The sequence below is a fragment of the Hemiscyllium ocellatum genome, chromosome 42 (assembly GCF_020745735.1).
Source record: "Hemiscyllium ocellatum isolate sHemOce1 chromosome 42, sHemOce1.pat.X.cur, whole genome shotgun sequence".
NCBI classification, from domain to species: Eukaryota; Metazoa; Chordata; class Chondrichthyes; order Orectolobiformes; family Hemiscylliidae; genus Hemiscyllium; species Hemiscyllium ocellatum.
In genome coordinates, this window is record NC_083442.1 from 13,443,082 (window position 1) to 13,455,510 (window position 12,429).

General features: G+C 40.2%; 1 protein-coding gene across 3 annotated transcripts in view; it reads right to left on the reverse strand.

Moving 5' to 3' along the window:
• trip4 (thyroid hormone receptor interactor 4) overlaps window positions 1-12,429 on the reverse strand; it is a 132,997-nt gene that overhangs the window by 54,217 nt on the left and 66,351 nt on the right. For all 3 annotated transcript variants that reach the window (XM_060853613.1, XM_060853615.1, XM_060853614.1), the window contains exon 11: window positions 9,517-9,608. In XM_060853613.1, coding sequence (XP_060709596.1) covers window positions 9,517-9,608 — 92 coding nt within the window. The remainder of the gene's footprint in view (window positions 1-9,516; window positions 9,609-12,429) is intronic.

Sequence of the window (12,429 nt, forward strand, 5' to 3'; positions counted from 1 at the left end):
GAGGCATTTGGTATACTTACCTTTGAGTGCTTTGAGTATAGGACTTAGGATGTCTTGTTGTAGATGTAAAGGACATTGGTCAGGACACTTTTGGAATACTGCGTGCAATTCTGGTTTCCCTGCAATTGGAAAGATGCTGTTAAACTTGAAAGGGTTAAAAGATTTAAAAGGATGTTGCTGGGGTTGCAGGGTTTGAGCTAGAGGGACAGGCTGAATAGTCTGGGATTTTTTTTCTCTGGAGCATCAGAGGCTGAGGAATGATCTTGTAAAGACTTGTAAAATCATGAGGGGTATGGAAGGGGCAAATAAGCAAGGGTATCTAAAACTAAAGGGCATAGATTTACAGTGAGAGGGGAAGGATTGAAAAGGAATCGAAAGGGCAACCTTTTTACACAGAGGGTAATGCGTTTATCGAATGAACTGTCAGAGGAAGTGATGGATGATGGTACAATTACAAAATTTAAAAGGCATCTGAATGAGTGTATGAATAGGAAAGGTTTAGAAGGATATGGACCAAATGCTGACAAATGGGACTAGATTAACTAAGGATATCTAGTTAGCACAGACGAGTTGGACCGAAGGGTCTGTTTCTGTGTTGTACATTTCTCTGACTATGAGATGATGTGGAGATGCTGGTGTTGAACTGGGGTGGACAAGGTCAGAGGTCAGATGACACCAGGTTATAGTCCCTTCACCTGATGAAGGGGCAATGCTCTGAAAGCTTGTGATTTCAAATAAACCAATTGGACTATAACCTGGTATAGTCTGACTTCTGACCTTGTCTATGAGATGATAAAAACTGCAACCACATGGAGTGCCAGTTGGAGAGCAAGTCAATATTTAAGATGTTAGTTTCCATGTCAATCTGGTCGCTTTGTCATGAATGACATTGATGACTGCAGTTTCATCAATCAGGATTTTCCCTAAATATTTATCAAAATTGTTGAGGATATACAAAAAGATTCAAGGATTCATTAACTTCCTCCACGTTTTTGAGAATATCCTTCACATCTCAACTTTCTCACTCACATTACTTCATCATCAGTATCACTCTGATAAATCTACTCTGTCACTTCTGTGAGGTACTGCTGGAAACTGGATACTCACTTTTATCATTTGGCTACATATAAATTCACCTTAGACTCTATGGCTGATTACTAAATTCCAGAATGGCCCTTTAAGAAAAAGGCATCTCTGCACATAAAGCGACCATGTATAATTAAAAACCTCAAATCAAATGTTTTTAAAAGACCATAATTAATAGCAAAACTTTTGCTTTGATCAACTCCTGCTTTTCTTCAAATTGCATTAGTCACTACAGGTAAACGTAAGAGTGCAATAAAATGTTTCATTACTGGCAAACACCAGAGTGCAATTGTTGCTGTAAGCTGAATGAGGACAGTCATTAGAACAATCAGGCTCACGGTCATATACACAGCCCAACCTGGTTTTTACTTTAGCCATTTCTCCGTAAACAAGAACTGCAGACAAGAACTGCTGAGATATACACATTAAGATTCAGCCTGCAAAACAAATTGGGTCTGTGCAGCAAATACATCAATTTGTCCTGAAAGGAGTGTGACACATTGGCGTTTAAAGCTACCTATTCACCAAATTAGTATTCTTGTCAATTTTACTTGTCGTTACCTGACAGCTAACATTGGTTATTTAAGTTCAGAAGGTCACTCCATATAGTTGCCGTTTTTATCATCTTCATGTCGGTTACCAAGTCTCCTTGTGACACAATCTGACAAACCCATGCTCTTGACTACCCGGGCAAGGGCAGCTGAGAGCATCATCATCTTCAGGTCACACACCAAACAGAGTTAGAAATAGATCACCATTCTTTATTGTTGCTGTATCAGATTCCAGGCATTACTGTTCTAATTGAACTTTCTAATATACAACATGGACAGCAACAGTTCAAGAATTTTGTTCATTACTACCTTCTTGAGCAATTAGGGACATTGATATTCCAGAAATGAATTATAAGATTGTTAAGACAGTGTTGAATATAAAATAGTCAGAGACTAGAGGAACTTGTGTGTCTCTGTATTGTAATGCTGACATAGCCAATCTTACAATCCAATTAAACAGTCAACAGTTGCTTTTTGTAATTTAGTATGTTAAGTTTAATTTGAGACAAAAAAATTTCTGTTCTATTGCTCTACCTTCAAGACCAAGTAAACCAGGATGTATATAATTTTTAATAATGCAAATGATTACTGAAGCATTATGGCTAGAAAGTGCTTTAGGATGATTGAAGGCAACACAAATGGTGAAGAAAAGATTAATGACAATGCTTTCAGGGATGAGGAACCTCCGTTACGTGGATAGAGTGGAGAAGTTGGAGCTGTTTTCTTTGGAGAAAAGGAGATTGAGGATATTTGATAGAGTTGTTCACCTCATGACAGGTCTGGAGGTTATTCAACAGAGTGAGTAGTAAGAGATTGTCTTACCCATAATTTACCCCAAGATCCCAAAACAACATGACTCACTGTCCATGACAAATAGCTGGGCCAAGGCCTTCTCTGTGGCTATGAGCTATGCAGGAGACAATTTCCAGCCATGAATCTGACAGCTATTCCCTTTGCTGCCAGAATCATTTTGCAAATGTGGAAAAGCTATAATGTAAGCAGCTGGTGGCAAAAGTACATCTATTTACCAGCTGTTTCTACTTTCAACTTCAGAAAGACAGACATTCCATCTTGCTTCTTTTAGAGCTGTCTTGCCACACAGATCTTTCTGAACCATGTTTGCCCTTAGTCCCTCTCATCGGGTTTCAGCTGCATTTCACATTAGTCCTTTACATCATAATGTTGGCACCACTACATTCCTGACTTTGTCTTTTACTTTCACTAGAGTATATTTCAACTCGACCTCCTCTTGAACCAAAGGTTCCAATTTCAACCACAATTTTTTAAAATTTCAAGCCGCAAGAAACAAGCTGACATTTACCCTCATGTATCATTCAGACAGACAAGTGCTATTAAAGTGACTGCTGGCAGAGATTACAGGCAATCAATTAGGCAATTGGGAGGACTGAGCAGGGCCTGGCTATAGAGTACAATCCACAGTTAACACTGGGCTACCAGTTCACACAAGCAACATGACAGAATGTTGAGAGGAAGGCAGAGAAATCAGCCAGTTGTCTCAGGTAGCACCGAAGTCGCAGACATTCCTCTGTCAATGACTTGCAGATTGCAGAGACCAAGCATTTATCAACACATACTTGGTGGGATATCCTGACTGTAAGAGCACACAGTGCCTCCAGTTTAACAACCATTCAAGGAAAATGGAAATTACGCAAAGTATAAAAGATATCTGGAAGTGATTCCAAGGCTCAATTTAAAATATTTGGAGAAGTACATTAGAGTCTAATTGGTCATTAGCTTCATTACAACAAATCTGCTGTAGTCAGTCAGATCATCTTAGCACACAATCCTTGGCATCTACTCTGTGCCTTACTGTAATTCCTCTATTTGTTGGATAATCCTACACATACTGGGTCATGAGGAATATTAGGCCATTCGTCTCTTTGGGTTTGCTCGACTATTTTATTACAACATAGCTAATCTTGCCTCAAATCTGGTGAATCATAGTAGCTCATCCAGAACAGCCAATCCTCATGTGCCAGCCTAGTGAGTACAGATAGACGTTTGATCGCAGAAAGGGAAGCAGGTTGGTGCATCTCAATGAGATAACAACTCAGTGGTGGAATTAATGAAGGTTTTCCTTAACATGCCGATAAAATAGTTTGCCTCAGTATTTACAAAGAGTAAATTCAGATTCAAGGAAGTAAAGGTGTCACATTGCACAATAGATTAAACACCATTTAGTTTTATGATGTCAATTATTAGTATAAATTTGGACCAGGAATCACAAGGCAGCAAATTGTGAGCACCCCTACTGGCTGATAAAGGATCGACTGCAAGGGAAAGTCATCTCTAGCACAAAAAAAAACATATCTATGTAGGAGAAAGTGAGAACTGCAGATACTGGAGAGTCAGATTTGAAAGTGTGGCATTGGAAAAGCACAGCAGGTCAGACAGCACTCAAGGAGCAGGAGAGTCAATGTTTAGGGCATAAGCCCTTCATCAGGAATATATCCATGTAGGAGCAAGTTACTGGAGATGCTGGAAGCTGTACTAAAACAAAAAGTGCTGGAAATCACAACGGGTCAGGAAGAATGATGCAGGTTTTCAGTGAAAAAAAACCCTAACTCATTCTTGCAGGTATTTTTCTGTATTATAATGCTCAATAACCTGGATTTGTATTTCTTAATATAATCTCATTAAACTTAAAAAATCTTTAAGGTTAGACACATATCGAATTCTTTTCAAAAGAAGAATAGTTTAATGCATCAGGAAGTAATTTTAGATGCATGAATTTAACTTTGTAAGTGATACTATTTCTATGTCCCCTCGATGTTAGGTTAGACCACATACTATGCACTCAAAGTTGGATGATTCAGTAATCTGTGCATGGATGTTACAATGCAGCAACTATTGGAGAAGTTACAATGGTCTCTAGGTCAAGGTTCATGGAAACCTGTCTTGAACCAAACTTCTTGTTCTTTACTCTATCCACACAAAGCCCGACTTGAAGTATTTACAGGCTTGGTGATGGTTTTACCCCTGAATTTCTCTCAGCAGCTATCTCCATGATCTTATCCCAGAATGAGATGTTTAAGAGAAGGCAAGATAGGAAACCCAAAAATGAAACGTTTTTAAAAAGTCATTTTTGAAAAAACATCTTGACTGCCTGTTTATTGTCAGAGCAATGCAATTTTCATTTTGCACTTGTTTTGCAATAAACAAGCAGTGAACGTACTGAAGTCAGGGTTCATCTGGACTATGTTATGAGTATAATGACACTTCTTAAGAATCTGAAGGGAAACTAGCTGTTTGCTCCACAATCATTTTTGACCAAGTCTACTTCCATTGCCTTTGGAGGCTTTTCATAAAGGCCAAATGCATTTTAATTGTTCTTATCTGGCTGTGTCTGATAAAATTCATGCATTACATTAGGAAATGAATACCCTATGCCCTTGATCTCAGAAAAAACCCTCCTTTACTAAAAGTATCTCGCCAACCACTTTCAACCCCAGATCCCATCATCGTCCATCCTCAAACACACTACATCGCTCAGTTGCTCACAACAACACATCCCACAACCTAATGCCTAGACTTTAAATCCACATTCATGACAAGACTCCTACTGCCACAGATCTGCTGAATTAATTCTCACTTCTGCCTTTGATGCCCAAACCGAAGACAAACCCCTTGGTATGGTGCACATCTTTCTTCCCCCTCAAGTACAAGGGATGCAGATTTCAGCATAACTGATGCATGACCAGGCTGCCACCCATCACTGGGGCCGGCTCTCCACATCAACCACAAGAGGACTCTCTTTCTTCTACCTAAACTACATGCCACTGCACAATCACCTTGAAAAGATAATCCCAATTTCCTTTCTCTGCTACGAAATGTCTGTTTAGGACTTCAACAAGTGCAAAGAGCTTCAGCATCTCTATCCTCTATCATCATTTCGGAGACCATTTGTTCAACTCTTCTGCTTCCCCTGCTTCCCCCCCCCACCCCCCACCTTTGAGTCAGTGTCTTGCTCTACTTTGTCAGCTTCCGTCATTCATCCAAATGATAATGGACACTAAATAACTCAAAACTGCCATGAGCGCCTCAAACAAAAAAATCCATGGATATTTCTCCAATCTCAAAGTCCTCAAACAACCACTTGCCTCCCAAATCAGTGCCCAATTTCCCAGCAATTCCATATTTCAATTACTGTTCTTGCCACCAACCCTAAACTTCAATGAAATTCTCCAGCTGTGTCCAAGTTAATAAATGTTCCTCAGCCTTTCTCCAGCTGCTAACAATTCATTCCACAATTATCCTCCTCTCTGGCTTTTGTGGTAGTGTCCCTACCTTTTGACCAGGAGGCAGCCAAAGTTCATATCCTACCTGTTCCAGAAGTGCGTCATAACATCTCTGAGCAGATTAATTAGAAAATATCTCCTCCTCTCTGGCAATCAACTCTTGTCACTATCTCTGTACACTACTGGAACCCAAACAGAGGTTCCAATCTCATTTACACTTCATCACCTAGACCAGTCCCCTAATATCAGTCATCTGCTGCACAACCCCTTATCTGGCCTCATGCAAAATCCTCGCTTAACTCTAACTTTTGCAACCGCACCTTCAGCTATCTAAGCTATTTGTTCTTTTCCTCCTTCTGGGTCTTCATTAAGTCTCATTTTTGACTAATCTTATATCAACTCCCCTAGTACTGTCCAGGACAATTTTCAACTTTAAAAGCTGTAAGTATTTGCAAGCTATTGACGTTTAAAGACCTCAAATCTAACTAAGACTCAAATAAGATAGTATCAAGTCTCTAATATATTATTTTGATAAATATTGGAAGGGTTGGGGCCATATCAATATGGTCATAATTCTCAAACATAATTTACATCTGTAGCCTGAATCTGAATTTAACACCGATGAGACTACATATTGCTCTGTAGTTGTGATCATCACAAATTAAAGGAAATTTGGCAGTCCCAATCCCTTTCCATGCAGCAGTCTGCAGTTACGAATTGTTCATTACTCAACATTAGTTTAGCCACCGGTGTGGAATTCTGAAGGATTGCTGTAGTTGGAGATAGTAATTTCCAGTGATGATCTAGGAAATTGCCTATCAATATCAATTAACAGCAAATGAGAGAGAGATTTGTTTGTGATACGTTTCAGTCACGTGATGCTGTCAGCAGAATGTCCCAGCAGATTTTAAACCTTCGCTGCTAACAAATTGGAAGCTATTTTACTGATTTACAAAAGTTGCTGAATGTGATCATGGACTGCTGTGCTTAAAAAGGACAACAATGATACTTTTCCTCAGTAAAATGAGATTAAATAGACAAGAATAATCTTGTAGATTATTTAACATCAAGTCATTAGGGTGTCCTGGAGTACCTCAATCACCTTTGTTATGCAGGGAAAGCTGACAGTCAATGTACCAAATAATAAGATAAATAAATAGATTATTTATTTTGGTGATGTAGTTTCACTGAAGGATGAATATTGGCCAAGACAGCTGGAAAATTCCTTTTTCCTTCTTCAAAGAGAGGCCTGGAATGTTTTACAACCACAAAAGGGACAGGCCAGGCCTTGGTTTACCACTTTATCCAAAAGCTGGCATTTAGGCTATGTTGCAATGAATTGTCAATTCATGTGTACACGGCAGGCTCTATTGCAGGATTTGGAGTTATAACTTTCTGATTTTGGTGGGCGGCACGGTGGCACAGTGGTTAGCACTGCTGCCTCACAGCGCCAGAGACCCGGGTTCAATTCCCGCCTCAGGCAGCTGTCTGTGTGGCGTTTGCACATTCTCCCCGTGTCTGCGTGGATTTCCTCTGGGTGCTCCGGTTTCTTCCCACAGCACCAAAGCGGTGAATTGTCTGTAGTGTTAGGTGAAGGGGTAAATGTAGGGGATGGGTCTGGGCGGGTTGCTCTTCGGAGGGTCGGTATGGTTTTGTTGGGCGGAAGGGCCTGTTTCCACTACTGTAAGTAATCTAATAAACATTGAGCCAACTTTAACACTCAAATACACAAAGCATTCCTATAACATATAGGATCTTGTTTCTAAATTGTCTACTTACCTGTTCAACATCAGTTTTGCTGTGTCCCAGTTTTTTCTTATTATTTGCTGATGAGAAGCAGAAGTCACTAACTCTGCCAGCATTTATTGACCACCCCTTCATGTTCCCTGAACATTAGCTTTGGGTTCTGGTTTACTTGTCCAGTCAAATTACTCTACACCATTGCCTTACCTCATTGTATTGTGGTGTGTGTTTGGAGTTTCTTTGACTATAGTGATAACATAAATCTTGAAAAAGAATATTGAGACCCTTTGCTATATTGAAGTCAATATATTAAAAACAAGTTGTTGCTGTTTGCACAGGAAACCTGATATTGTGTGACTTTTAGAGTCCCCTATTCCTCAATCAGGTAGAATTTTATATATGGTCAATAATGTTATAGAACATAGAACAGTACAGCACAGAACAGGCCCTTCAGCCCACTGTTATCTTAAGTGCTGCGAAACACTGCACTAGTCATTTGCATATTTACGTTATGTTCAATGAGTTGTAAACAGCCCTGCCCTAAACGGTGGTTTTACAGTGTACTATACTAGTTAGTTTCTATTTGAATAATTTAACTGGGCTGAAGTACAGAAAGAAAAACTGCATTTATATAGTGCCCTGTTCAACTTCAGGATGTCCCAAAACATGATGCAGTCAATGAAGTATTTCCGAAGTACATCCATTTGTGTGACGCTCATAGACCAGTCTACAGAAATCCTGACAAGTATGATCTTGACATATGAACGGAAATATCCTGCCAAAATAGTTAGCACTTTACCATGATTGACTTTTGCAGGAATTTGAAAAAAAGACCAAAAAAACTCTTAGTATCAGGTTGCGGTATTCTGGGGGCCTCCAGACTGAAACACAGAATATTAACAACTCATGTTGCTTCCCTCACCATCTGCAATCATTCACTGGGCTCACTTAGTCAGTTTGTCCATAAGATAAGAGCCCATGATGTTAGGGGCAATACACTGGCATGGATGAAGAATTGGCTGACTGGCAGAAGACAGGTAATGGCAGCCAGTGACTAGTGGAGTTCTGCAGAGGTGATTGTTGGGATGACAACTGTTCATATTATACATTATGAATCTAGACAAAGGAACCAAGGGCACTGTTGCCAAGTTTGCAGGTGACACAAAGATAGGTGGAGGGACAGTAGTGTTGAGGAAGTAAGGAGGCTGCAGAAGGACTTGGACATGCTAGGAGAGTGGACAGAGAATTGACATGTGGAATACAATGTGGGCAAGTACGAGGTAATGCACTTTGGTCGGAAGAATAGAGGCACAGAAGGAGAGAAGCTTTGGAAATCTGAAGCAAAAAGGGACTTGGCAGTCCTAGTTCTGGATTCACTTAAGATTACCGTGCAGGTTTGATTGGTGGTTAGAAAGGTAAATGTGATATTGGGCTTCATTTCTAGAGGGCTCGAGTACGAGTGCAGAGTCAGCCACAGGAAAGACAAGTGTAGGCACAGTTTTGAACTCCAGAAATGATAAGTGATTTGTGGCCCTTAATTCCAACTGATGAATTAAGTCAGACTTGGTTCTTATCTAGTAATATTCCATTGTGGGAGCATCTATTTGCTCTTTATTCATTGGCTTGAGTGGCAGTTAACCCCTTAAAAATCAAGGATATGCGCTGAAATAATAAATGAGTGTGTGGTACTTGTTTGACTGTAGCTTAGAGGAAACACTGCTGCACAGCATGGTGCAGTGTAAAAGATAAACAGGCAAACAACCTTCTAAATTATCAGTCACACTGGAGCACAGGTTATTTACAAAAACAAGCACCCTCTGCACATACTGTTTGGTAAGGGACACAGCTGCAAGACTACTAGCAGCTTTCACACATACCTGTTCACGGTATTGCTCCTGAGACACACAGTCTGTCACATCCACACAGCCCAGCAAGCAGCCAGTTGGGTAGTCTTTGGGGAATTCAATGTCTGTGAAATGGAAAGGTTTAAAATCAACCATGAGGATTTCTGGCATGGTTTTAACAAAAATATCAAATTAAACAATAGACGTGAAATATTATAGGCATACAAACTCTTGCATTTATCATGTGCACGTGATGGGTTGGCAAGGTGTTTACTACCTGAGGATGGACTGCATCCTCAAAATGTCCCCACTTTATCATAACAGGAAATTCACAGTGAAGCGGATGAAGAAATTCCCTCGCCACAATGTTTACAGCAACTGACTCACACTCCCAAAATAGGTGAAACGCAGTCACCTCCTGTACTAATATTAAATTAGCAAGGTGAAGAGAAAGCGCTTTGGAGCCCCCTACTGAGAGATGAGAGGGCCTGCAAAAAATTGTCAAAATCCTGAGCTAAACCTCAAAAGGAAAACTATGGTGCGGTGGAGGGAACTGACAACCAATTCAAAGTGGTAAGTGCCCAGTAAACAAAGAAAATATTAGGAGGATCATCTTACACAAAGGCCAACAAATGATATGAAAACCTGTGCCTTTGTATCCAATTGTTCCTGACATTCTTGATTAGCTATTTGAAGCCGTGTATTACTTTCACATAGTTGATTGGGATTAAGTTTCAGAAAGTGGATGCTTTGTTTTTGACAGGTTGATTTTATGCTAAATACATTGGGTGTGATGTGGGTATACTTTGTTGTCATTTACAGGTCAATGCCATCTGCAGTGCTGCACATCACTTGCTTGAACCAGGTTTGGGTTGAAACGTCTATCAATCTCTAAGAGACTGGGCTATCACCTTACCAATCTTTTCCTGTTCCCAGAGCTCCCTGTCCCGACCATCAGCATAGCCCAATTCCTAAGGCAGTAGCAGTAAACAGCATAAAGGTCTATCCATAATTTGCAGGTACATTTTATTTTGTTCAAAAAGCACACAGTCAGTCAATGTGGCATTTTATAAATTCCTACTCTGGAAATAAAACCAGTTTGGCTCCAGGGTGAGATACAAACAGATTGAAACACAGCCTCACACCTAAAATATACTGTCTGACCCAAGGTGTCACCTTCATTCTGTTAAAATTTGAAGTTATCTTGGAGCAGGGACTTACAATCGAAACCTGCACCTCCACTCTGACTGATTAAAGACTTAATAGCCATCTAGATTCAATACATGCGCATAAGTTGCACGACCCTATGATTTTTTACTATAAATTTAGTGTCTGATGTATTCTCTCCCACTAGCTGCCTGAGGAAGGAGTGGGGGCTGCAAAAGCTTGCAATTTCAAATCAACCTGCTGGACTATAACCCAGTCCATGGTGTTTTTGACTTTATCCACCCCAATTCAACATTGGCATCTCCACATCATATCCAAGGTTAGTGAGCCTCAGGTTAGACTTACCACAAGCCATTTTTCCCTGATGAGACAACAATCTTACGATCCTTTGGGACTATGGTGACTTGGCCTTTTATACTTTCTCGTGGATGATTATCAACTGGCCCATTTGTCTAATTAGCCATGCTTCTTGGCAACTTTATCCAGCAGGACTTTTGTGCCATGTACAAAACTCACCTAAGAAATTCACAAAGTTCCTTCCAAACCCACGATCACTTCCATTGGGAAGAACAAGGGCAGCCAATACATGGGAACCTGCAAGTTCCCCTCTGAGCTATTCATCATCCTAACTTGGAAATGTATCACTGCTCCTTCACTGTCACTGGGTCAAAATCCTGGAATCCCCCTCCCAAAAAGCATTGTGGGTCAACCCACAGCAGGTGGACTGCAGTGGTTCAAGAAGGCAGCTCACCACCACCTTCTCAAGGGCAACGAGGGACTGGCAATAAATGCTGGTCAGCCAGCAACATCCACATCCCACCAATAATTTTTCTTAAACAGCCTTTGACGGACCATTTGGAATAAGTTTTCCACACTCTACAGGCTGTACATAAAATACTTTAACTGTCAACTTATTTTGACGGTGGTTAAGAGAAAACTGATGGGAGGATCATAAACCAGGAGATACAAACTTAAGAGAATTGGCAAAATAAGCCACAGGGCAGGGCAGAAGAGATTATTTTTAAACACATCAAGTTATGGTGACCTGGAATGCACCAGCTGATGCAGATTCAACAATTACTTTCAAAGGGAATTTGATAAACATTAGAAAAGGAAAACTTTGTCAGGGAACAAGCAGAGATTGAGACTATTGGATAGCTTCCTTGAAGATACAAAGGGCTGAATGGCCTACTGCTATGCTGAATGACTGAGCTCTGAGCATCAGTCAATGCAAAGCAGTGTTCAGAACCAAACCTCAGAAAGAGTAGAAGTATACAAGTCTATGCACTTGAATTGCCCATGAACTCACATTTACCTGAACAATTACACGGGCAATGAATTAAATACAAAGCACACATACGGATAGGCATGACTCAACCAAAACAGGATTCTTCATTGTCAACACAGTCATCTGCTGGACCAAGTTATCAATTAACTTTAAAGTTTCCTTGCAAGCACATGCTTCCCTTGACCAACGGGCAACTTTGGCCTTAAGCAGGAAAGTTTCAGCAATCTCTGGGATGTTGGGTTAGTCTTGCTCTTAAGGCAATGTCAAGGCTCAGAATAAGCAAGAAATTAATCTGTTAATTTCAAGATCTCTTTAAAATGCAAATGCTTTTCAAAATTCTCCTTCTAATTCTAAAGAAAGAACTTAAATGTAGCAACTTGGAGAGTCTCAAAGTGCTTTACAATCAAAGTAGGTATAGAGTAGAACAATCCCAAAACCAGCTATGTGGTAATGTCCACATGATTGGTTTTAGTAGTGTTGATTGAGAAATG